The sequence below is a fragment of the Carassius auratus genome, chromosome 29 (assembly GCF_003368295.1).
Source record: "Carassius auratus strain Wakin chromosome 29, ASM336829v1, whole genome shotgun sequence".
Lineage (NCBI taxonomy): Eukaryota > Metazoa > Chordata > Actinopteri > Cypriniformes > Cyprinidae > Carassius > Carassius auratus.
The window spans coordinates 19,377,018-19,401,924 of NC_039271.1; the positions used below are offsets into that span (position 1 = coordinate 19,377,018).

Sequence of the window (24,907 nt, forward strand, 5' to 3'; positions counted from 1 at the left end):
AGACAAATTCACCAGTTTAGCAGGTCTGCATTAAAACATTTTTAATAATGACATTTCTTTGTTAAAAGCCCTTAAGTAGCATATTTAGCTCATATTGTTCTAAAGTGAAAGACTTAATAGGAATTAAACCCCAAATGAATAATTGCACAATACATAACCAAATAGATCATGGCAAAGAAATCTTGAATTCACAAATTGTTCAGCATGAAATGATCGACTGATGGCGAGTTATCATTTACAAAAGGTAACAAATAAATTCCTACAACCCATAGTATTTCAACTCCTGTGTAAACAAAACAGTTATTCTACGTACAGTCTTACTGAGCATTTATTCATAATAGACGAAACAGGTCTGTCCATATTTATGAAATTCTTAAATAGCTGACCATGAACTAGTCAAAGATAATGTGTTTATAACTCACAAATCACAAGTTATACCATGGGCAAAAAAAGTTCTTGTTAGGGTATTGGTTGATAATTGACAAATAAAATAACAAATATAAAATAAGACCAAATATGACACAATCTCACAGGGCATAAGACAAGTATATCTCACCTTATTCTCATACATTCTTCTTTTTTGAATATATAACTCCATATATATCATATACATATAAAATTGAATGTAGTGACTGAAAATATCTATCTTTAACAAATTTTAGATGGCGGCAGTATTACCTCAAGGCCACACAAGTTTTATTCTCCTGGTTTAGGGCAGATTGTCAGATCCTTTCTTACTTGGGCATGTTGCATTCACATGCCAAGTCAAGTTGCTGCAAAACATCTTATAATCACCATTAACATGGCTATCTACTGTTGAGTTGCAAGATGGTCGGTGAACACACTGTAAATTATGGGCACTTGGAAGCATTGGCATTGCTTACAGGAGAGGTTTCCGCACTTCTCTTTTCCTTTGCACTCAAGTTGATGCTGCTTTCTAAAATTCAGAAGTCTCTCTCCTGGAAGCAGGAAATGCACACAAATTCAGCCGTGAAGATATTCTTAAACTTCCTCTGATAATGTGAGAGCAGTCTGTATGTTTGCCACACCTTCATCATAATCATTTGATTGTAAAACATGGCACATGAAGGAAATGGCTGCTTGCTGGCTATATCATTTGTTATTGTGCAGAAGACTCTAAAAACATGGCCCGTTCAATTTTCTTGGACCTGTAGCTGTAAATAAAAGATATTGCGCAGTAGGTCCACACTCCTGTCCAGCATGTTATTTTTACTCTTAGTAGGTGGCAAACTAGTGAAGAAACATGGTGGATTTTGTGGGAGTCAAATCTATCTTATATAAGGGCTGTGCAATGCTAAATAAAGTGGGTTGGGAATCAATGGTGTTAGACTTCGGAATGACTTTAAATCTTAATAGTAAAAATTAATTTATTTTGTGATGGAACTATATCCTGCATTTTGGCTCTCCTCAACTCTCAAGCAACTGCTTCAGTGCACGTTCAATGTTCATTCGGTGCCCCACCCGTGTCACCCCCAACTCTGCCAGATCGTTCTTGGTCAGAGCAGGCAGGTGGGCGCCTTCGATCTCATGCTCCAAAAAGCGAGCACGATGTTCTCCTAGTCCCACACTCTCTAGCCACTCTCCAACATCATACTTACTCCACAGTGCTAGGGGGCGCTGTCTGAATGGCCGTAGGGCCAGGAGAGGGGCTCCCAGTACCGGTGAAGGGCAGGGTGAGGCGCATGGAGAAGGGGATGGAGAACGGCTGCGGGCTCGAGCACTGGCGCTCCTCATGACGAAACGCACCTCCTTGGGCTCCTGGGGCAAACTTAGGCTAGAAGACTTGAGGATTGTGTGATGGTGGTGATGAGGGCCGAATGAACGGACAGGCCCCAGTGGCTCACTCCTTTCTGGTGTGGCTCCAGGGCTTGGAGTCCTACGGGTCACTGGGTATCGGCTGCCAGGCCGGATTGTGAAGGTGGTGCCGTAACTCCGCTGAGAGATGGTATGAAGCTCCCCTAAACTACTAAAGAGTCTAAGAGAGAGAGAGAGAGAGAGAGAGAGAGAGAGAGAGTGAAAACATAAAATACCTGTCAAAAAGAAGAAGGTGTAGCTGAAGTAAAAAAGTAAACAAAGGAAGAGTTTTAACTGCAGTACTTTTAGGAAACTACTGGGATGCTAATGTGAGAGAAAAGAAATGCGGATCCAATGCTGTAAACATTGGGGTTTGTGAAAATTTAAATAGTGCAGAGCATGCAGTGAGAACTTAATAATAAAATGACAGTTAGAGCAGTTAATATAAAACTGGAGTCCTCAGAAAGGGTATTAAAAATTGGTGCATAAGCATTTCACAGTATTTCCACCACCGCATGCTTTCGCTTTTCGGTTTTGCTGCAATAAACTTACCACAACGCAGCAATATAAACTAAATGTAGATTCAACATTTGTTTCATATACTTTTTTTACTAAAAAGCAATTTGATTGGCCCTCAGCGGTACACTGAAAATTCCAGTTTCGTTGCGCAAGGACAGACAGAAGCTGAAATGTCTCAGTAACTGCATAATGAACTACCATAAGCCTTTAAGACAAGCCCACAGTAGCATTTGCAGCATGATTAACAGCTGCAGTAAAGGGTTTAGTGGAAGTTAGTTAGACAAGGAGTTGTTTTTACCCACAGTGCTAAAAACCTACGATTTACTCTCTCCTCCATTCTCCTCACATCTGCAAGGACATACAGACACACACACACACACGTGTGTGTTATGGATAGGCAATTTACCAGGTGTGTGGCTAAGGGTGTCAAAAGTCAAGTGGGTGTATTGCTAAATTAAATTGTGTTGTGTTTCATACAGTTGTGCAAAATGTGCTGCTGTTGTCAAGTTGGTACAATTTTTAACAAGTCTTTCCTACCTGGCACCTCCCACAGGTGATCTCCTGCCAGGGTCAAGAGGTGCTCCCATTGGTGGCTCCTCCCCCAGGGAATGAGTGTCTTTGCTTAGCAACTCTGCCCCCATAGCAGCAGGCCGACTTTCATCAGACCCACTCATTTGGGTCCGGGGCTCCTCCCCCCAGAGTTTGGAACGTCTTTGGAATAGGTAGCGTGGACGGCTGGGGCCTGTGCTGGGTGGGTGTGGAAGCAGCTCACTGTCTGATGACTGTTTAAGCAGTGGATCCCTGAGATGGGCGGGGCGACCACGCCCCACCCCAGAACGTGGTTTACTAGCGTGAGCAGAGTCTGTGCTCTCTGAAGACAAAGTGGACATGCTGGAGACTGTAGAAACAGTACTTGTGGTCTCCATATGTGGGTCTTCAACCCCAGAGTCTGCCGCAGAATCGCTTGCTTTCCCAGAGGAGGTCTTTGCAATAGATGGCCGTGATCCACTAGGTGAAATGCTTAGAGTGACTTTGGGTGTTTCTTTAATTAGAAGGCCATTAGCGAAGGGTTGAGGGGGCGGCACAAGGCCAATCTTCCGAAGCTCTTCTCTGGTTTCCTCATCACTGGACGAGAGCAACGCAGGAGGAAGTGTCACTGTGTAAGGCTCCGCTTCCTCCTCTGAGCTCATAGTCAGACTTCGAGCAGTCAGATTTGACAGGGTAGGGGCAGGTGAAGGTAGAGTGGGTGGGACCGCTGGTGGGGTATGTTCTGTATCCATTAGTGCTGGTTGGACACCTTGCACGCTGGGTGGGATAAGTGCCTCTTCCAGGCTTCGTCCAGACCCAGGGCTACCGCTAGTCACTTGGCTTGCTGTTTCTGTGATGCTGACCGGTTCGTCTCTCCAGGAATTAGATGGAGGTACCACGAGAGGAGCAGGTGGTGTTGCTCCTCCTTCTGTCTCTGGCCTTTCCACTACTCGACCTTGAGTGGGCGAAGGTGTGGGCGAAGGTGTAGGAGTGGGTGTGTTCCGACCACTAAGGGCACGTTCTCGTGCAGCCAGTGCAAGAGCTAGAGGTGAGGAAGGATCCAATGGTCGACCTGTTAGAGGGTGTATAAAAGTGGTGCCCCCTGGTGGTGGGCCAGGGGAAAGCATTGGTGCAGGTGGAGGCAACTCTGCCAACTCATCCACGGAGTGAGACTGAGAAAGTAAAGGGGTTGTCTGTGGCTCTGTCGCGCCCCCTTCTACAGATAGAAAAACGCTGGGCCTGCGTCGGGCCCCTGGAGGAATGATTCTAGCTCGCTCAGAGAGAACCTGCTGTTGGAACTGCTCTGCTCGGCTGCTGTGGGGAATCCGTGACCCTCCCAAAGGAGAGGGGTCTCTAGAAGAATGAGCTGCTCCCTCTTCAACTGGTCCTTGTTTGACTAATGGGCTCTTTCTACGCTGGGGCTTGTTAGGAGTATAGACAGCACTTAAACGACCTACATTAGCATATGGATTCTCCACCGGTGGTCCACGCCTACGACCACGTTCAGTAGGAACCACTCCAGAGTTAGGCGTTTGTGGTCTTGCAATAGGGGCAGGCTCCACTGGCAAATGGGTGGTATCCTGAAGAATGATCATGGAACGTGTTTTTCGCTGGCGGTCAGTCGTGACTGGGCCATGGAGTTTGGGCTCTGCCCCTGGGCGGAAGCTTGAACGGCTCTGGTTGGCAGTGCGAGAAGGGGGCGGAGGTGGAAGAAAGGATGGAGGTGGCCCTGAATCTAGAAAGTAGGGAGTTGGAGGTGGTGGAGGAGCTGTTTGTGGAGGGGGTGGAATACTATCTTGTCTAAAGCTGTCAGTCATCGAGGAGCTTCTTGGAAAGCGATGCTCTCCAATCAGGGCTGAGATTCTTTCATCTTCAGGAGCACCTATAAAACAGTTCTCAGTGAGACTGTGGGTGTATTGTTTTGAAAAAATATCAGAACTCTGATTATGTTTTAATAACCCTTTTTATATCACTGGTTTATGTTTTGAAAAATGAAAATTTGTGAGAACGTTTTTATTGACGCATGCCAAATGACACATTACCAAATGACTTGGTTCTTGACATTCCCCTAGGCAGCTGCATATGACTTTTGTCCACAGCCAAGGAAACTCCTGAACTTATTGGCAAACCCTGCCTCTCTAACAGAGCCTACACACAAACAAAAACAATACATGATCAAATACTGGCCAGAATTCAGTTACTGTCAGAACAGCCAACAAATCACAGACTCTGATTAATCAGCCATCAAAGAAATAAACAGAAAATGCAGTCACAGCTAATTTTATTTTAACCGAAAGACAATATGCATTATAAACAAATAACAGTAAACAGTAACAGATGTGCAAATAATTAGTGAAAGTGACATTCAGCCAAGTATGGTGACCCATACTCAGAATTTGTGCTCTGCATTTAACCCATCCGAAGTGCATACACACAGAGCAGTGAACACACATACACACTGTGAACACACACACTGTGAACACACGCCCGGAGCAGTGGGCAGCCATTTATGCTGCGGCGCCCCGGGAGCAGTTGGGGGTTCGATGCCTTGCTCAAGGGCACCTAAGTCGTGGTATTGAGGGTGGAGAGAGCACTGTGCATGCACTCCCCCCACCTACAATTCCTGCCGGCCCGAGACTCGAACTCACACCCTTTCAATTGCCAGTCCGACTTTCTTACCATTAGGCCACGACTTCCCTCTAACCATTAGGCTACCGTATGATAGGTGATATGCACCTGTTCATACAATTCATCATATGTCAGAAACTACATATTGCCATGTATAACAAGTGCACTTGTACTTTATATTATTATAAAATATTTAAAAAAAACTTTTTAAATGGTATATGTTTATGTGTATTAGACTCACATTGATCTCAGCCTGTGTGATGCGGCGACTTGCTGGTCTCTGTTTCACAGTGGCTGCTCTGGAGTCCGTATCTGCAGGACGTGGCCTCATCACTACAACCGGTTCTTTGGGTGAACTCAACATCTCATCCAACTTCTCTGTGAGGGATACACACGGATCCACTCAAATACAGGAACACTTAATACACATTCTTGGCCAATATTTCAGTCCTTCCTCTGATCAAATCAAAGAAGACCAATCACAGTCACCCAGTGCAACAGAATTTACAGGTACACAGATCCCATGTGTATAATATGCAAAGTCTGAAGGAACACTAAAACAAATATACAGCCACAAATACAGTACAAAACACAGCTAACTACAATCCACAAAAAGAAAAACAAACATACTTTGACTTTACAATTTTTCACAGTCACAGGCAACAACACACAAGCTAAATAAACAGGTTAGATAAATCCATCCATAACATTACATGCTAATCAGCATATAGAACCAGTAAAGGACATCAACGTGAGACTGGTTTCTTATCTTACCTCCCCTCCTTCTCCTTGACGCTTGTGGACAAGAAGGACAAATCTATAGTTCCTGATTTAGCTCATAGATTGAGTATTTGATGGTCACTTTTCATTAACAATCAATGAGCAAAGCCATCACTGCACAATCATCCACACTCCTTGCACTGCTATATCATTCTCACAGAAAGAAAATACTTTAATTTGCATGCATTTCTCCATTAGAGTTACTGGGGGAATAAAACAAGATAATGAAAACATCTCTTTTAACTTATCTGAGATCTAGCATTACACAATGAGATGTTTACATCCGTGTTTATTTATAAGAGCATCCATCTTACCCAGCTCCTCCAGTTCTGCAGTCATGCTTTTTGAGCGCAGGGTCAGGCTGGTGCTTGGGTCCCTCTTGGGTGGAGGTGGGGCTAATTAATTATCAGGAAGAACAAGAAATGCAATATTAAAATTTTGCAGGATTCTCAAAATTTTGACGTTCAGTCAAATAAAAATGCATAGTCTGCATGCATTAATGAAGTTGAGGACAAGAACCTTTCTTGCGGATGACATCTCCAGTGTCAGGCTTGCGCGTGACAGACACCACCTTCATTACTAGTCGACTTCCACCTTGCCGAATCAGTGATACCACCTGCCTATGTCCCACCTTTACTACGCTCACCCCATTTACCTGACAAATGTGCGGAGAATTAGAGAAAGATTTAACACAAAGCCGGTAGAAACCCAGCAGAAGCATGATGACATTCTTCAGTCTAGAAATCGAAACTCACCCAATCTATTTTCTAAATTCATGCTACTGATCTTACTGTGAATGATTCTTCCATGCATGTTTAATTTTTTTAAAGAACTGAGCTTGTAATTTTTAATCAAATGGCAGACATCCTTGGTGACGTATGAGATTTCCAAAATTAGTCAAATAATTAAGTGTGTTTGCTTTTTAATTACAATTATTAATTTAGGCCAGTTTTTTTCAAATATGGCTTGAAAATCACTGCTTTATCAAATAAAACATTTTGTTTGTGTGTGTATAAATCAAAAGTATTTTTTAACCTCTATGAGGAAATCTCCTGTCCTTAACCCTGCCCTCCACGCCACCCCTTCCAGGTCCACAGACTCCAGGTATTGCAGGGCAGGAAAAGCAGGAGTAGGTGTGAACTCTTCTATGGGTGTCTCAGCTGACAAGAGAGAGGATTCAATAACTGCATTTGTATGTGAATTGTATTCATGCTAATATGCATACATACATGTGTAGGTGTGTGTGTGTGTGTGTGTTTCAGACCTTTAGCTCCCCGAAGCACAAAGCCAAATCCTTCGCTGTCTCTCTTCTGCAACGTTGCACTTTTTTCTTCTATAACATAATCACTGTGAATTTATAGAAATCAATAGTCAGGTGTGCTGCACTGCCAGAACTCACTGTCTTCATATATTCCCCCTCCCATACCCATATACTCATATTCCCCAACAATGGCACCATATTTTTTTTATATAAGATAAAGGTGAGGGAAAGGCAATGGTTGGAAAGGAATAATATCATACTACTCATATTATTTCTGCAGTATGTATACAGTGCACAGTAATGCATGGAACACCTGGATAGATACACAGTCAGTCTGTCTGTCTCTCTCTATCTCTGTCTCTCTCTGTATATATATATATATATATATATATATATATATATATATATATATATATATATATAATGTATATATATGTGTGTGTGTGTTTGTGTACCTGTAAGAGGTATAGTTGTCATAGGAGCCAACAGTGTAGTGCCTGAAAAGTCTCTTGGTGCGATCCTCTCTTGTCTCTGAAAAAAAGATGAGTGGCCACATCAATAACAATAAGATCAAGAAAGTAGAGAAAGTAAAAATGCACAAAGTTTCCTGTGAGGGTTAGGGTTTGTGTAGGGCCATAGAATGTACAATTTGTACAGTATAAAAACCATTACGCCTATGGGATGTCCCCACTTTTCTCAAAAACAAACGTGTGTGTGTGTGTGTGTGTGTGTGTGTGTGTGTGTGTATGCACACTGACCTAGTCGGGGGTCATATTGTCTCATCTGAACTTCCTCAACACAGTGAGCAGGAAACCAGCCAGTTCGTCCTTTAACTGAGCCTTCCCAGAATCCACCTTCACCTATGCTTAGCACTGGTGGAGACACATATAAACTGTTTTATGCTGTATTTGGTATATTTAGCTGGATGGACGCAAACATTTCTTGTCCCAGATAAGATATTAAAAATAAAATTATATATACTATATATATATATAGCTGAAGAAATATTCAGAATGCTACAAATTGTAGTAACCTCCAGCATAAGAATAATATGATTTTTTGATATGCTGCATCTTGAACAGAAAAGCTGGCTGACTGACCTTTGACCCTCTCTCCTCGGTTGAGTGTGATCTCACCCTCGCCCTGTGGATTGTGGGAGCTGATAGCGATGAAGGTTCGGCCGGGCACCGCACTGTACAGCCGTCGCTTGGGCCCTCGAGACACAGCAGGAGGACTCGGCTCTCTCTGTACAGGACTGCCAGGGCTGCAAACATGTGCAGGTTAACTTCTTTTATTTCAGATAATCAATACTTTATTATTTATTATAATTAACTATTTTAATATTTTACATTTATTATTACAACTATCAGTTATAATATTCATATTTCACATAATTATGAGCAGATAAGCACTTTTTACGCATATTATAAATGTTGCAACGGAACTTTAATCATGCATTTTTGTTGAATCAAGAAAAAGCTACTTTTCTGATTTATTCATGAAACTGAATGTAATTAAAACAGTAAATCATTAATTAATATAAACTTTAAACGTAAATTTTATGTAAAGGAGCAGTCTGGGCATGAACTCAATTTGTGTTAAAATAGAAAAAGAATATATATATATATATATATATATATATATATATATATATATATATATATATATATATATATATATATATATATATATATATAAATTGATGACTAATGGAGAATTCAAAGATGACAATGTATATGTATGTATATATATATATATATATATATATATATATATATATATATATATATATATATATAATGTAATAATGTAATAAGATATATACATAAAATGCAAATAATTTAAACAAATAATTGTATAAATAGAAATAAATAAAATATAAAATATTTTTGTTTATTTATTTTTATTTTTTTATTTATTTAATGGAAAAGAGCAGTCTGGCATGTCAGGCATGTCAATCTCATTTTGTGTTTAAATAGAAAAAGTAAAAAAAATGTTTTAATAAAATCTCTTTTTAATACTCTACAAATCAAGGAGGACTTCACATCTGAAATGTGTATTGATTTAAAAAAAAAACATTTTTTATAAAAATGTAACTTAATTTTATGGAAAAATGCAGTCGAGGCATGTTGCTTAATATTTAATTTTGTGGTCAAATAAAAAAAGCAAAGAAAATATCGTATTAGTGCTATTAAAAATATGAAGGCCGGCTCCACACCTGAGGTGTCCTCCTGAGCGGGTGTGTCTCCTAAGGCTGCGTGTGTGAGTGTGAGCAGCCTGGGGGCTGCGCTGGGACGGGTTGGTGTCATCAGGCTCCAGCGGGGGCAGACTGCGAAGTGAGGGGGCCGGAGAGGGAGCTGGCAGACTCTCATCTAGAGCATTATCACTGGCCGATCGCATCAGAGAGCGACGTGGGGATATGCAGACCGCGTGCCGCCGAGACGAGTAAGAAGGGGTCTCCCTGAAAGGCACTTTTACAGGAAGACGAGGATATATGAATCATTATGCAACATGAGAACACAGAGCCGACCGACATCTTTGTTGCTGTGTTACTCAGAGTCAGTTTGAGTTGAGACATCTCCATGCTTGCAATATAAAACCATGAACATTTTTGGAAGATATCGGACATGCACATAACAAAAGATTCACACCAAACACGCCATTTATGGAAAAGGAAATAATACGTATTTGTGCTGTAACACAATTTGGCTCTTACTACTGCAATTTATATTTATCGAAGTGCACTTTTATCTTTAAACATATATATTTACATCCGAGAACCATTTAGAAATTGCAGTCCTTTAATATCCAGCCGTTTAATAACCTGTTGTGTCATTCAAACAAAGCAATTTTTCAAAAGCGCCACATAAAAAGCATTTATTGTCTTCCATCCCAAGTAAAATTTTCACACAAATGTACACACCTGGAAAATTGTAATTCACACACCTGGATCAAATACAGCAAAGGTGTGCCATTTGCTATAAGAAAATAGTAGCCTAAATCACTGAAAAAACACACAGAAACATTAAATGACCTGCTAGATCAGAATGACCGAGTTGTGAATAAAACCCATTTTCGCCTGTCGAATGGATCAAGAATGCTCTCCAGGAGGCTGAAATTTGGATATGTCCTATCTACACATCAAGAAGAAAAAGACTAAACCTGTATCAGGCTGAGGTAGAGAGGAATCACTCATAACCTGAAGACTAGCACCCCATCTGTGATTCACGGTGTTAGAACGGCTTAGAAATGTATGGTTTCTGTTTAAGATTATATTTAATACGTCCAATTAGAAGTCATGTATGGCCTGCAAGTCCATGATGGCTCATGGTTTAGGGATGTAAATACCATAAGTCAGACTTTAAAGGGGTCATATCAAACCTCAAAAACATAACACTTATCAAAATAATTTAGTTTTTTCATCACCAATTTCCACCTTTAGAATTAAACGGTTTTAATTTAACATATCAAATGTAAATGGCCTTTATAGGTGATGTTGATTTGTAGGTATTGTGTTAATATACATTGTTTGCAGAATCAGTAAGAAAAAATTTACTACTACTACAAATTATGATTATTATTAAGAATAATCATAAAAAATAAGAATAAATCAATAAGATAAAGATTAACATTTTTATATAACAGCCCTTGGTTCTTAATGTGTGTTGCCTCTTTGAGTATCAATAATTGTTTATAGTCTTTTGTGGTAATTGTGAATGAGTCGCCGTTTGTCTCTTGTTTACTAAATCCATTCAGGTACAGTAAGGTTCTTTTTTTCCCAGCATGCTCTGAGCATCTGTGGCTGAGAACTCAAACATGTAATAATGTATTGAGTAACTGTTGACAGCTGAGTGACTCATGCACAACTATCACAACAGGTGACACTCACTGATGTTTGAGGAGGCAACACACAATTCAGTTACTGTCTTGTGAAATATTGAAATGTTACTGTTACTGTATGTACCTTTTTCAAGTGCATTCTTTAAAAAATGCTATTTATTATCGTTTTTTTTTTTTTTTTAATTTTTTTTAGATACAGCAGGTTTTAGTATACTGAACGGAATTTGATTCCTCATGATATGACCACTTTAAACACCCAAAGTTTTTGCAGGGGTACAGAGCCACAACCTGTGTTGTTAAATCACACACACACACACACACAAATTGGGTGTGAAGCAGGTATTGCACTGGTGAGTTAATCAAATACTTAATGAAGACCAGACAGAAAGATCAGCACATGAAACACTCAGATTACACAGAAATTACAAACAGATGACTCACAGATTACATCACACAGAGCATGACTGAGATTAACAAAGAGAAACACACACAAATCATAAAGAGATTAGCCCACATACACTAGAATGACAAATACCAAAAATACATCACTTATTGTAAAGTTAAAGCACTGAACAGTTTCTAGATCTTGCGCAATCAGACTGACTGTCTGAAATAAAAAAACATATATATCATGCATTTATGGATCTCACCAACATCTGAGGTTTTATGAATCTTGATGATTTCTGCCAGGTCAAAGTTCCCTGCAATGATAGCAATCTACCAGGAAAAAAAGTATGCAACAATTTAAGGAATAGTACAGGAACTTGAGCTGAGCCAGAACATCAGCTAAAGATGCTTCATACCTGAAATGCTGTTTGGTTGTTGTAGTTCTTGATTTCTTTATTTGCTCCTCGAAACAGTAGAACTCTAGCACAGCCTTCCTGTAGATATTCCCGAGGGTAACAAAGAAAAAGGTGGTGAGTGCAACAGAAAGCAGGAGAAGAGGTTATAGTTATAACACCTGTAAATGTGTTATACTACTTTTTTTTTTAATAATATAATTTTAAATAATATAAAACAGAATCCATCAAAAGGTGTGTTCCCTGAGTAAGCAATAAAGACTGCGCCTTCTTAAAATATTGGGATGAATATATAATCTACAATATAAGAAATACTAAGAATAAAATCTAAATAGTTTGTTCCATATGGCAAAAAATATATAGTTTTTTAAATATATATATATATATATATATATATATATATATATATATGTTGTAAACAGTGAAGTTTAATGATTTTTTTTTAAATACATTTAGTTTCAACCTTCATATATCATTTAGGCTAAATTCAAATGTGAATAGAATGAGTCAAATTGGTGGAAATGGATAGATGAATTAAAGCTGCTGTAGGTAACTTTTGACGCTCTAGCGGTTAATAAACAGAACTGCTTGCGTCTTGCGGAAGAACATTGTAGCCGGAACTACTTCTCTCTGTTTATGTCTATGAAGAATCACAAAGGTACTGGGTTACTCCGCCGCGGTACCCCTGAAGCAATCTAAAATAGTCCGAATATAAACACTTATTATAGGTGCACCCTAGTGATTCAGGACAAGCTAAAAACACGGTTTGGAAAATGGATTCATGGTGTACTCGCTTATTATATACATTTTTCTACATTTTGAACACAAACAAAGTTACGGACCGCAGCTCTGATTGGTTGTTTCTTAACGGGAGCGATGTATTTCTCTAAATGGCAATAGGACCACTGGGAGGAGCCAGAGGAGCTTGATTTTTTTCACAGATCATCTGTCTCATATTCTACTGTCAGGACATAATGACAGGTTTAACAAATATGTAAAAAATATGTTTTTACAAAAGTTACCTACTGCAGCTTTAAGTAAACAACTTACTTATTCAGACGACATTAAAAGTGTCACAAATATCAACACAATTTATTCAAACTGAATTGTTTGCATTTTTTTAAATGACAAATTATTGTTTTAGTCTGACTGATATTGAACTTGTGCATGTTAATGTACTTGAAAGATGACAGATGATGTAAAACAAACAAAAAAAAACTATTATGCAATTATTATCACTTCAGGTTAATCTGTCACACTGGCAGAGGAAGCTTGAGTCGGGTGCAATTACAGCATTCCACACTGTTTACTATAGTAACATTTCACCATTTTGACATATGTAGCAGCACATATTTTATCAATAGGATTACAAAAATGCACAAGAATGCATACTGCATAGTGTTTACTTAAAAAATTGTAGGAACACCCATTATTTTAAGACCGCGTAGCTAACGTCTGTGTATGTGTAGGTGTGTGTACCTGGTTGTAGAGGGCACACAGGTGTAGTGCTGTGTTTCCTGAGGCATTCTGAGCACTCATCTCTGCTCCATAGAATAACAGGTGCTCAAGGTGCTGCACGTTTCCATGACGACAAGCCTATGGTACAAAAAAACAACACACGCTCCCAATCACCCACTGCTGCAGGTGTAGCAAACAATAAAAAGGATATATTTAGTCTCGCCGGAGAATGAAACTTTAAGCTACGGGAGATTTTCTTCCCTTTACGTTTAATGAGTTCTGAGCATCAGATGAGGAACGCATCTTCCCGTTACCTGATGGATCTCCTGCCAGCCGTTCTCATCGCTGTAGCCCAGCTGAGCGTGATCGTACAGCAGCAGCTCGCAGCAGTACGGATCTCCCCCAACCATGGCACTGTGATAGAGGGGGGTGAGCCCACGACTGTCCTTATAGTCTGGAGACGCCCCCAAATCCAACAATGTCTGCAGATAGCACATGAAATATGACGGACATATGTGCACAGATTCCCAACAGCTTGTGATGAGTCTTTCTTTGAATTGTGCATGTGGGAGGGAAAGTGCATCAACTCACAGTCAATGCTACATGGTTGTGCGTTTGGACTGCTTTGTGCAGCGCCGTGAGGCCGTCTCTGGTTCTGAAGTCCAGATGGGCTCCTCCGCTCCTCAACACCTTAATCAGATCGGCACAAGTGTCCAGCTGGGCCACGAGAGTGAGAGGAGATTCTGGAAACATCGCACATGCAGAGACGATTAAAAATGCTAAATGTCAAATCCGTTTCAATGAATAAATGACTGACTCATTTCGTCGAATGTCCTTGCTGATTAGAACTGTCCTAAATTTACATTCATTAAAGCATCGGAAATGCAAATCAAGGCAAACTTTAAAGGAAGGGTTCACCTATCCTTCATGCCAAATGAAAATTCACGTTGTTCCAACCGTGTATTATTTTTATTAGTCCATGAAACCAAAATGAGATGTTTGGCAGAATGTCCAAGTTGCTCTGTTCTACACATTGAAAGTAAATTTGAAAGTAATCTCCAAAAAGCACTCCAAAAGTGTTATAAATGTAGGTTGTATCACTTCTGAAATCATTCGATAGCTTTATGTGAGGAACAGACCATATATATATATACCCTAAAGTACTCACCCCCACTATCAGCATCATGAAAGTTGGGGTCCAGCCCTTTCTCTAGGAACCTGCAGACCTTGTCCACACACCTTTGTTGAACATACTCCATAAACTTCTTTAGATTGGCCTGGCAGCAACAGAAATGAGTGAAATACAAGGAAGTGACATACAACATTTACAACACAAAGTTGCCTGTTATTTTTCATTCAGAAATATTGCTTTTGGAGCAAATGGAGCACATACAAAGAAGTTAGCCAAGTGGATAGAGGTTATTTACTTGCATTTAAATAAGTCTTAAAGGTGTAGTATCGGCAGAGTCTGTACAATTCTAAGACTCAAAAACTAAAATATATTTTTGCTGTAAGACTAACATAAGTGGACTAAGAATATTTGAAAGCAATCACACTGTGTGTTATAGCCCTTTTAAAGGTGCTGCAAATTCAAATTACTTTGCTAACTTTAGTCATTTTGCTGCCCTGAACCACATGCCCTCTCCAAACCCATCCTTTAAAGACATGTCAGCAAACACAATATCAGCACACCTGAATGCACTTATTGATTCACGGACAAAGCTTGTTTCTAATTAACTAGTTTTTAAAATGTGGCTTTAAAGAAGCTTGGGCTGCTCCCATAAATCTATTTGGCATTTATAGAGTCTAAAACTGTCACAGAGAAACATGCACTATTCTCATGACCAAAACAAATAGCTTACAGCATGTTTAAGACAACAGAAATATTGAATGGGAAAGTTTCAGGTCTTAGAACAACAGCTTTGTGTATAAAATTATACACTATGGTTCAAAAATTTGGGATAGGTAAGTTTTTCTATGTTTTTGAAAGAAGTCACCTAAGCTCACCAAGGCTGCATTCATTTTATACAAAATAAATAAATGAATTAATAAAAGTAAAGTAAGTAGACGTGTGAAATTTTATTAAAATTTGAAATAAATGTTTTCTATTTTAATATTGTTTAGACCCCACGAACGGTAGAGAACATGAATGGTAACTGATACCTTGGTATGTAGTTTGGCCAGTTGCTTGTCATCTACATGGCTCTGAGTGTAAACACGCCTCTTGTAACGGAACTGAAGTCACACAAATGTATTGAGGGGTGAATGAAAATAACAACACAACATGGCCCAGTTATATAATAAGTGTCAGCTCTAAAGCATTGTGGGATATAGAAGGAAGTTTATGTGCACCTCTAGGTATGGTACAGGTGTGACTGTAGGGAATGGATACTCCCTGAGCAATCTCTCCTCATCAAGGAACTTTCCGGCGCGCCCGTTAAAGGCAGGGAGGTAGAGGCCATAGTTAAGCACATCGGTCAGGCTTTGTGTCAGATTGACCAGAACTCGCTGCTTACAAACCCACACTGGAGCCTCAAGGTCCAATCGCAGGCATTTCTGGAAGCACACATATTACAAACTCATCATATTCCTACATGAACAAACAGTATGTTTTTGCTTTAATTTGGGGATTTATACATATTTTATTATATAGATTGAAAAACTCAAAGATGAGATGAATAAGGATGTGTTGCAGGCTGGACTCGAACCTGCATCGCCCATGTGAGCACCAAAGCTCAAAGTGACTGAAGTGCGTAAGCTAACTGCTGCGCCGTAGCTCTGACTAGGTCAGGGATGTTTAATCCTTCATGTACAATTTAAATCTTGCTTCATCATCTAGTGTCCTGAAATGCCACAATATTTACTGCAGCAAATAGTTCAAAACTATAAGAAACACGATTATCTGTCCAGTAGATAGTTCCTCCAAAAGCACCAGGCTTTAGCCTTTCCTTATGATAATCATCAAAGTCCAACGAAATTCTATTATTTATTAGTATCTTAACATTGTTTGTTTTAACCTTTACAGCTAGAAAAACGCAATATCCATTTACATGAAACAAAAACAATCTTCTATTGCATCTTGCCATTTTTTTTTTTTTTTTTTTGATTAATTATTAGTGTCCTGTTTTACTTTGCAAACTTAAACTCATGTAACAGAAGTTATGGCTGGACTGGTTTTAGAATGTGAAAAGTTAAAGGGTGGGACTTGACTTTATTCATTGTTAAAGTAAATGTATAAATTCAAGAGTGGGAGTAAAGGAGGTATCTTGGTCAATGGGACCTTAAACAAGTTTTATGTCCTTTTCACGATTTTTAATGAAATATGAATTTTGAATAATCAAAATTAGTTTGTGTCTGCTTATTCTATTCATTAGTGTTCGAACCATTAAATAAGAAACTGCATTTTGGTAAAATAAATAAATGGACGCCAAAGTACACGAACAACTTAGACAGGGCATTTTGAATTTTTTCTTGGATGAAAATAAGGCTGTGAGGGATAAACCTAGTCTGTACAAAGGCACACCTGCATAAAAGCCCTACTTCCCATAAGGCACAGCCAACTCTCACCTGTTTTATTTTTGAATGCATTTATAGTTACATTAATTACAATTAATTACTTTATGTAAGGAATAATTGATGACGGGCCATTGAATTATTAGAAATAATGCACACCCAAGGTGAGTTTGTACCCATAAAAACTATTGTCGCAAAGATATTAGAAAAAAAAAATTTAATTTAGAAACTGCCACTAATACAAAAGCAAAAAATAATAAACTAATGTAATAAAACACCCTCAAGCTTACTGAAGGCAAGTAAACTCTCTATGATAAATTATAATGATAAATAAATATATTAGGCTATTCAAAAGTTTTTTTTTCAGATAGTAGCCTAGTAAAGGCTTCTAGAAATAGCCTACAGACATTACATTAAGTAATGAATATAATAATAATCTTCACTGTTTAAATCAAATATAGATGATTCTCAAAAGCAGTGATTTTCTCCTTATCTTTTGTTTGATTAACATTTATGACGCAGTCGGTGAGGCTGCAGGTTTACGCTGTTGCTTTAAGATCTGAAGCATAAATCAAATATTTTGGCACATCTGTATTTCTCCAAACTGTTCACGTTTACTTAAGACAAATCCGACTGCATTTACATGAATGGTCTCCAAGACGGGCATTCTGACATAACCTTTCGTGTAAGTGTGTAGCAATAAAAGAACTACGAGAAAGAGCTCGGCATTCGCACACTGAAGAGGCGCGCTAATCTGTGAGCGCGCTCTCGGCGTGTGAGCACAGAAACCGGATTTCATATAATGGATGTAAGCTATGACAACAAATGTAAATAGTGAATATCTCTTTCCTGATAATGCAATGAGTCAGTGACATTTCCGTCAACTGTCCCTGGACTCGTTTGGACATATTTTCCGAGTCCGAAAATTAGCTGAAAGTCAAGTGAAATTGTGTTTGTGAGGTTCACACTGCAAATATAACGCAATTTAAAGGAATAGTTCACTCAAAAATGGAAATTTGCTGAAAATGTCCTTCAACATGCCATCCAACATGTGTTGGGTTTGTTTCTAAAAACTCATCTACATCTTGATGGCCAAAGGGTGAAAACATCATAATAGTGCACAAGTAATCAAACGACTTGTTCATCAATGAACATCTTGTTAAGTGAAAAGCTGCCTGTTTGTATGAAGCAAATCCATCATTAAGGTGCTTTAAATTCTTTAAAATTTGTATTTGTTTTGGAATGTTTTGGCTTTTAAACAGTGCTTAATTTGTGTTTATTTTTGTAATGATTAAACCGAGATGGCTTTTAAATGGAGAAAGCAATATTATGGATAGAGGACTTTTTAAATGGAACCAACGGTCTGAAGTTAAAATCATCTTAATGAAGGATGTGATTTGTTTATTACAATCAGCTTTTTACTTCACAAGAAATTAAATGATGTACTGGAATCGTGTGGATTACTGTGATGTTTTTCAGCTGTTTGGACTCCCATTATGACGGCACCCATTCACTGCAGAGGATCCATTGGTGAGCAAGTGATCTAATGCTAAATTTCTTCAAATCTGTTTTGATGAACAAATAAACTACATCTTGGATGGCTCGAAGGTGAGTATTTAATTATAGCAAATTTAAATTTTGGGGTGAACCATTTAATATTTTCTGTTTGCATGTTTCAATAATGTGAAAAGCAGACAATGAAAATAAGGACCATGATGGAGGTGCAATATACAAGAACTCAATGTCAAAATACCCCATTTACAGAAAGCAGGGAGTTACGCTCGATGGTGGAAAATACTTTCAGAAAAGCAAGGTATGTCTGCAGTTTTGTGTTTGACAGGATTATGTAAACATGTTCCACATAACATCAGCCAGAAGTGCAAATGTATTCAGCAAATTAAAAAAAAATACTTTTGGATGACACCATATATGCAATCGACATGCATGCGGCATCTTTCAGCACAAATGACTGTAGATCCCTGTGCAGAAACATGCATGCATGTAGACGACATGCTGTAAGCCTCTGTCACACACCCCTTACTCCCACGCAGAATCAACAACTCGGTCTGTACCAATCACTGCCACTCTCTACTCTGGTGCTGCAGTGCAGCCATTTCAAAGAAAATAGTGAGGCTGCATATGCATATGAGAGCACACTAAAAAGGAGCGCTCACCGTTTGCTGCAGATCAGGGATTCCGATGCGGATGACAACTGCATTTCCGTGGAGATCCTCCATAGGTTCGGAGGTAGATTTAGTCCCAGGAGAGGCCCGAATGCTGTCATCTCCGTGGTTACCGTTGGTAGGGGTGTGTTGTTGCCGTGGCCGTTCGAGAGCCTCATGTTTGCCGTTGGCAGGTGGACTGATAGGCATGCTCCGGGAGAGTGTGTGTGTGTGTGTGAGTGTGTGTGCGTTCTGCTCAACACGCCGGCCTCACAACCCTACAAGACAACATACACCCATCAAACTCATTCTAGTGTACGGGTTGTGAGATCTGATATTACATTTACCTGTATACTAGTAAGCAGCATGTGCTCAAAGTGTGTTATAATATGCACACCTTGCATTTGTGGCTTATAATGTCAAAGTGTGACAGGTATGAGGTATTACGTAAGCATGGAGATGACATTTTAAACCACAAATCAGGATAAAACGATGGGATGAGAGAGTTTGACAGAGACAGTGAGAAAAGAGAGAGATAGAGAGAAACTCCATTGGTTGTGAGTGGTTGCCATGGACACTGTGAAGAAGATCCACTTGGGAATAATGAAAACTGAGGGAACCCTGCATCCCAAGTTACCATGGCAACTCAGCACTTTGCTTGTTATAGTGCGCTACCACTTTCTCTTTAGAGACAGCTGTGCAAAATTACACACATAATCACTGTTGGTCCCTCTGTGTTTAATGCATCACAAGCAACAAACCACTGGCACTTTTGAACTCTTGACACCCATTTTAAATACTTAACCCTCTGAAGCATGATTATGTGCACTACAAAAAATCATTTTCGTGTGACATCCAAAGCATCATAGGCAATTACTTCAGACCGATTTCCATTATTTTATACATGTGTCCTGTTTAAATATTACTGAGCATTTTGTATATGACAACATTCCAAAAAATGTTTGGTTCCCACATTAAGTTTTGATTATAAAGAAAATGCCTAAATTGAACATTCCATGAATGTTTTGAATTGGTTTTCAAAGAAATAACCAAAGGGAAACCATACACTATGTTGGGGAATGTACTGTGTTTACCTGGTTAAGACAACATGTCTGATGTACCCATGACTAGTATCTTTTATTGCAGTGGAAATATGTTTTTTGGTGCAATAAAAATATGGGAATTTTTATATGTTATTGTTTTGAAGTAATTATTTTGCATGCATCAGAGTGATAAATACCTTTTTAAATTTTCAGCCACACTAAGAATCAGCGGAGGGACATGCATCATTCTTTTACTATACTATTATCACAGCTGGCCACATGTAGCCATCCACCTACTCATTCATTCCAATGCAATCACACACAGGCTAAAACATTTCAGACACTCTTGACTATTGTCCACAGAGACAGAAGGGAAGTCCTCTATTACGTAAAAGAAATTGTCAGATAGAACATTAGAGAGAAAATCCAGCAGAAACCTATATATTAACTAAGATCTGAGATGGCATGTTACAATTTAACTCAGTTAAATCATCAACGTCTTGATCTCTAATAATCACTTAATTACATGAAATTATACAAAGATTCTTTCTGGCAATAGTTGTAATCAAAAACGTGTTTTCAGAATAAGTTACACAAAAGTTGCCATTCCCATGATGCTAAGACATTCTGAGTAGTTTCTAGGAAGTTGTTAAGTGGTTGCTAGGGTGTACTGGGTTATTGCATATTGGCTTAAGCAGCACCTGCTCATAAGGCAAGATATTCTGGCAAGTTTCCTTCATTAAGTGTAAGCATTTTATCATCTGGCAGGCACAATTGTAAGTCTAATCAACTAGAAAAGTAATAGCAATTCCATGTTACTTGAAGTGCAAAATAGGCAAATTGTGTGCCAAAAGTTTAGTATTTAGTTATTTAGGGGTTTGTTAAAATCCCCAACCATTAGTATGAGCAATAGCAATACTGATACTGCTTTAGCTAACACAACTAACAAGCTAGAAATAATGAATAACAAGGAGGGAGGAGTTCACCTTTGACCTGGACTTCCCATGTGATGTTCCTGTACATTCACAGATATTTCGAACTTTTCAGAGCTTTCCGTCTTTATTCCAATAATTTTTTCCAGTATTCCACAATGCATGCTTTGTTTTTGTAAAACAGCAGGGTTGAATGTCCCAGCACTCCCTCCAAGGTCTGAGACTTCAGGACACTTGAAGCCCAACCCTGATGCTGAATATTCCAGAGCAGGAAAACCGGGGGGAGATTACAGCCGGAAGGTCTCCAGACCATCTCAAACCATCTCAACCAACTAAAAGCATCGTTCGAAGACCTCCACCAATAAGCAGCCAGAGTTCAGTATCTCGACCAATCTCCCATGTCTCTATTAACACCTCAGGTGAGGCTACGCTTAAATAAATCATTCTGGTTGTAATCAACATCTCTGTCATTCCTACTGTTACTCGATAAAGCCTGTTCAAATGCCACTGTAAATTTAAGATGGATAAAATGTAGCAACAAGAGATCATATGTCCTTTGATTAAATAAATAAGAGATTTTATTTATGCATGGTGTTGGATAATGCATGTATCAAAGCATGTTGCAGTCACAATGAAAATGATGGCAGCCTTAATGAAGGAATACAAAAGCCTTCATAATACCATCAATTTTAAATAAAAAATCAACTCCCACATATTCCCACTTACACACACACACACACAAATCCATACAACCACTATCATTTCTTTAATCTAGCACTGTTACCGTCTCCAGAAACCTTCACTAGACCTGTCTTCATACTATGACCTTTTGGCTTCGTAATTTACTTCCCATGATCTCAGCCCAACTTCCTGCCCTTCTTCCTGGCAGGATTGGGCTGAGGCTCCTCGGATGTTTTTTGCAGGAAGTATAGGAAAGGCTGCACGTCTCTGATAACTCCACTCTTTCCTCAGGCGATACAAAGATTCACTTCACACACATGAATGTGGAACAGGAATAAAAGCTACTGACACCCACTCTCCTTCCTACAAATCTCACACACATGCAGTTACAGAACAGTAACATTTCCTATGGGCCTCTAACACAATTACAGGAATGTATGATATAGCAGTAATATTGTAGTATAGTTCTTTAATGCTGAGTATTTCAGTATTTGAAATCACATACTGTATAAAGCACTGTGATAGATGACAGCCGCAAAAAGTCCTGATAGATTTCATTTCCTTTTGATTTCATCAGATCAAGGAAGAATCACATGAGTGTGCTGCTTCTGTTACATAAGCCACACCTTGACGTCTGGATCTGTGCGTAAGAACTTGACTGAAGTTATGCAGCCGTTCTTTGAGATCTCCTTCTGAAATATAGTAAATGCATTCATTTGGATTTTGGGTAGTGTGACATATCATGCACATTAGTTTTCAGCATTCAGCACAAATTTAGCATTTTTATTTATTTTATTTATTTATTTATAACTATTTTAGCGAGTATTTCAGAAAGTGTTAGCATTTGGTTTGAAGTTTTTTTGTTTTATCAGCACACAATTTTATGATTATATTCTCCAGCATGATTTGAGATGATCCACAGAGCATCTTGAGCTTCAGTCTAGGAAGGTGTGACCATCTGTACATGTCACCTGATCAATGTCACAAATTTACTTATTTGACAGATCATTATAAAAGTATTGGTTTAAATTGCATATTTAATTCAAGTTTTTCAAAATCTGTGGATATTAATGGACGTCATATTGTTTTGTTTAAATAATTTTGAATAATCCTTTGCAGCACATTTAAACAGTCCTGTTCTTTAACAAATTATTTTAGAGTATACTTTTACATTTTCAATATACTTTTAGATATTAAAAGCATAAATATTATATGCAGTCTCAGCTATAAACACTGAAGGTATGTCAGAAATGGCATGCATAATAATTATGCAAGAATACAAATTTTGAAGTTTAGCTACAATATTGTTATACGTTTCACACCAAGACTTCAGTTCTGAGAGGTTAGAGATATTAATGCAATTTAAAGCAATGTTTCAAAGTTTTAAATGCATTATTTGAAGTGTATTCTAAATATGCAAGTCATTTAGTCGGCTTATTTTCTCCTAAATGCAAATTTCAAAGTAGCAATCCCCTATTTCAGATTCTTCTAAAATGCAAAACTTCTGCCTAGAGTGACTAATACACACTCAGTTTCTCCAACATTCATCATTGCATTCGCAAACACTCAAAAATCCACTTTCTCCCTCACTCAACCCCACATAGTTTCCTCCTGCTTTGGGGCTCTTGTCACCTCGGTATACAGATCCAGAGACAGTATGATCAGCCAAAGAGCGCTGTGAGCAATAATGATGTGTGTGTGCGTGGGTGTCTCACCTCATCGCCGTCTCTGTTCAGAGCCTCAGTGCATCTCCATATCTCAGTGTGAGAATTCACATGCTAAGAGCTGTCACTGCATCCCAGTACCACTGCACCTCTCCAAGTCCTCGCTCATCACTATGGCAACCAGAAAAATGGTTCACCAGGAAACTTTGCCTGCTTTTAAAGGGCCAAAGCATAAATCTGGAGCGAGCATCCTCCTGACGGGTGTGCAAAAGACTTAAGGCGCGCTCGTGCTCCGAGCGCCACACAGATGTTTAAAGAGATAGGAGATTGAGAAGGAAAGAACAGCAGAGAGAAAGAGAGAGAGTAAATTAAGGAAAAGAAACAGAGAATGTGATGGCTTAATGTGTAGGCGTTAGGGCTGAATAGATTGGCCTCAGTCACGACAGAAATTAGGACGTAAGAGAGCGACAGGTAAAGAAGGTAAGACGGCTGGGTTGACGTTCGTTTGTTCTGCAAAATTCAACTCTATGCAAATCAGAGATTTGTTTTTGCCTGAGGAAGACTTCTATATAGTGAACATAACACGCACTCACACATCAGCGTGCAAACACACACACACACTTAGGAAAAAGTGTTCTGTAATCCCTGTAGTGATGCCCAATGAAAATATCCGCAGAGGTGCGCTGACTAAACATGACACACAGAGAGCCTGAAAAGACACAAATTACTCTCATCTTCCAACAAACAGTCATTTACACATCCTAACACGCACACAATTCGCCCAAGGATATGTTGGAAATGATTAAAACTTACCTAATAAAACCAGGGCACACATTCCACACCATCTCGACTTCCTCTATGAGGGTCCGTCTCTGCTCTGTGAAACTGTGTGTTAATGTGTGTGTTTGGAACGAATGTGTGTGAGAGAGAGAAGAGAGGGAGAAAAGAGGAGAGATAGAGGGAAAGGGAAAGAGAGAAATAAAGGGAGAGAGAGGGAAAGAGAGAGAGAGAGAGAGAGAGAGAGAGAGAGAGAGCGGAGGCAGAGAGACTGTTACTGTATGACAGGAATGCTCAGCTCAGCCCACACAGTGCAAGCATGATACACTGACTGTGTGTGTGTGTGTGTGTGTGTGTGTGTGTGTGCGCGAGAGAGAGAGAGAGTATAGAGAGGTTCAGTCTCCCACTTCTTTGCGTGGGCAAGGCCTGAATCTCACTCACAGTCTCTCTCTCTTCTCAATCTCTCTCAACAGCTATTACAGGAGAACAGCAGAACTGGATGGTAA

General features: G+C 39.1%; 1 protein-coding gene across 8 annotated transcripts; it reads right to left on the reverse strand.

Moving 5' to 3' along the window:
- Window positions 1–583: 583 nt before the first annotated feature.
- On the reverse strand, window positions 584–24,746 carry LOC113048303 (SH3 and multiple ankyrin repeat domains protein 3-like). Of its 8 annotated transcripts, none has more exons than XM_026210034.1 (25): window positions 24,438–24,746; window positions 23,676–23,795; window positions 19,317–19,582; window positions 15,982–16,185; window positions 15,793–15,864; window positions 14,798–14,906; window positions 14,221–14,372; window positions 13,944–14,111; window positions 13,651–13,767; window positions 12,175–12,252; window positions 12,022–12,088; window positions 9,750–10,002; window positions 8,632–8,795; window positions 8,290–8,403; window positions 7,987–8,062; window positions 7,535–7,617; window positions 7,306–7,430; window positions 6,790–6,925; window positions 6,585–6,665; window positions 6,265–6,285; window positions 5,732–5,868; window positions 4,905–5,010; window positions 2,872–4,744; window positions 2,653–2,682; window positions 584–1,996 (listed from the first exon to the last, which is right to left on the reverse strand). In XM_026210034.1, exons 3-25 carry the CDS (start codon window positions 19,512–19,514, stop codon window positions 1,429–1,431), a joined length of 4,932 nt encoding a protein of 1,643 aa, XP_026065819.1. In that variant the 5' UTR covers window positions 19,515–19,582; window positions 23,676–23,795; window positions 24,438–24,746; the 3' UTR covers window positions 584–1,428. The 8 variants fall into 8 exon arrangements, with proteins under 8 accessions (XP_026065819.1, XP_026065817.1, XP_026065816.1 ...); XM_026210032.1 differs by having other exon boundaries at window positions 23,676–24,333; XM_026210031.1 differs by lacking the exon at window positions 23,676–23,795 and having other exon boundaries at window positions 24,438–24,745.
- Between the last annotated feature and the right edge of the window lie 161 nt (window positions 24,747–24,907).

What these genes read in the sequence shown, in the direction of transcription:
- LOC113048303 (XM_026210034.1), bottom strand. Translation starts at nt 19,514, where the DNA reads ATGCCTATCAGTCCACCTGCCAACGGCAAACATGAGGCTCTCGAACGG. An exon ending in CGCTCAGGAGGACACCTCAG is followed by an intron (nt 8,796 to 9,749) that starts GTGTGGAGCCGG and finishes ACATGTTTGCAG; the next exon opens with CCCTGGCAGTCCTGTACAGA. An exon ending in CAGGAGATTTCCTCATAGAG is followed by an intron (nt 6,926 to 7,305) that starts GTTAAAAAATAC and finishes CACATTTGTCAG; the next exon opens with GTAAATGGGGTGAGCGTAGT.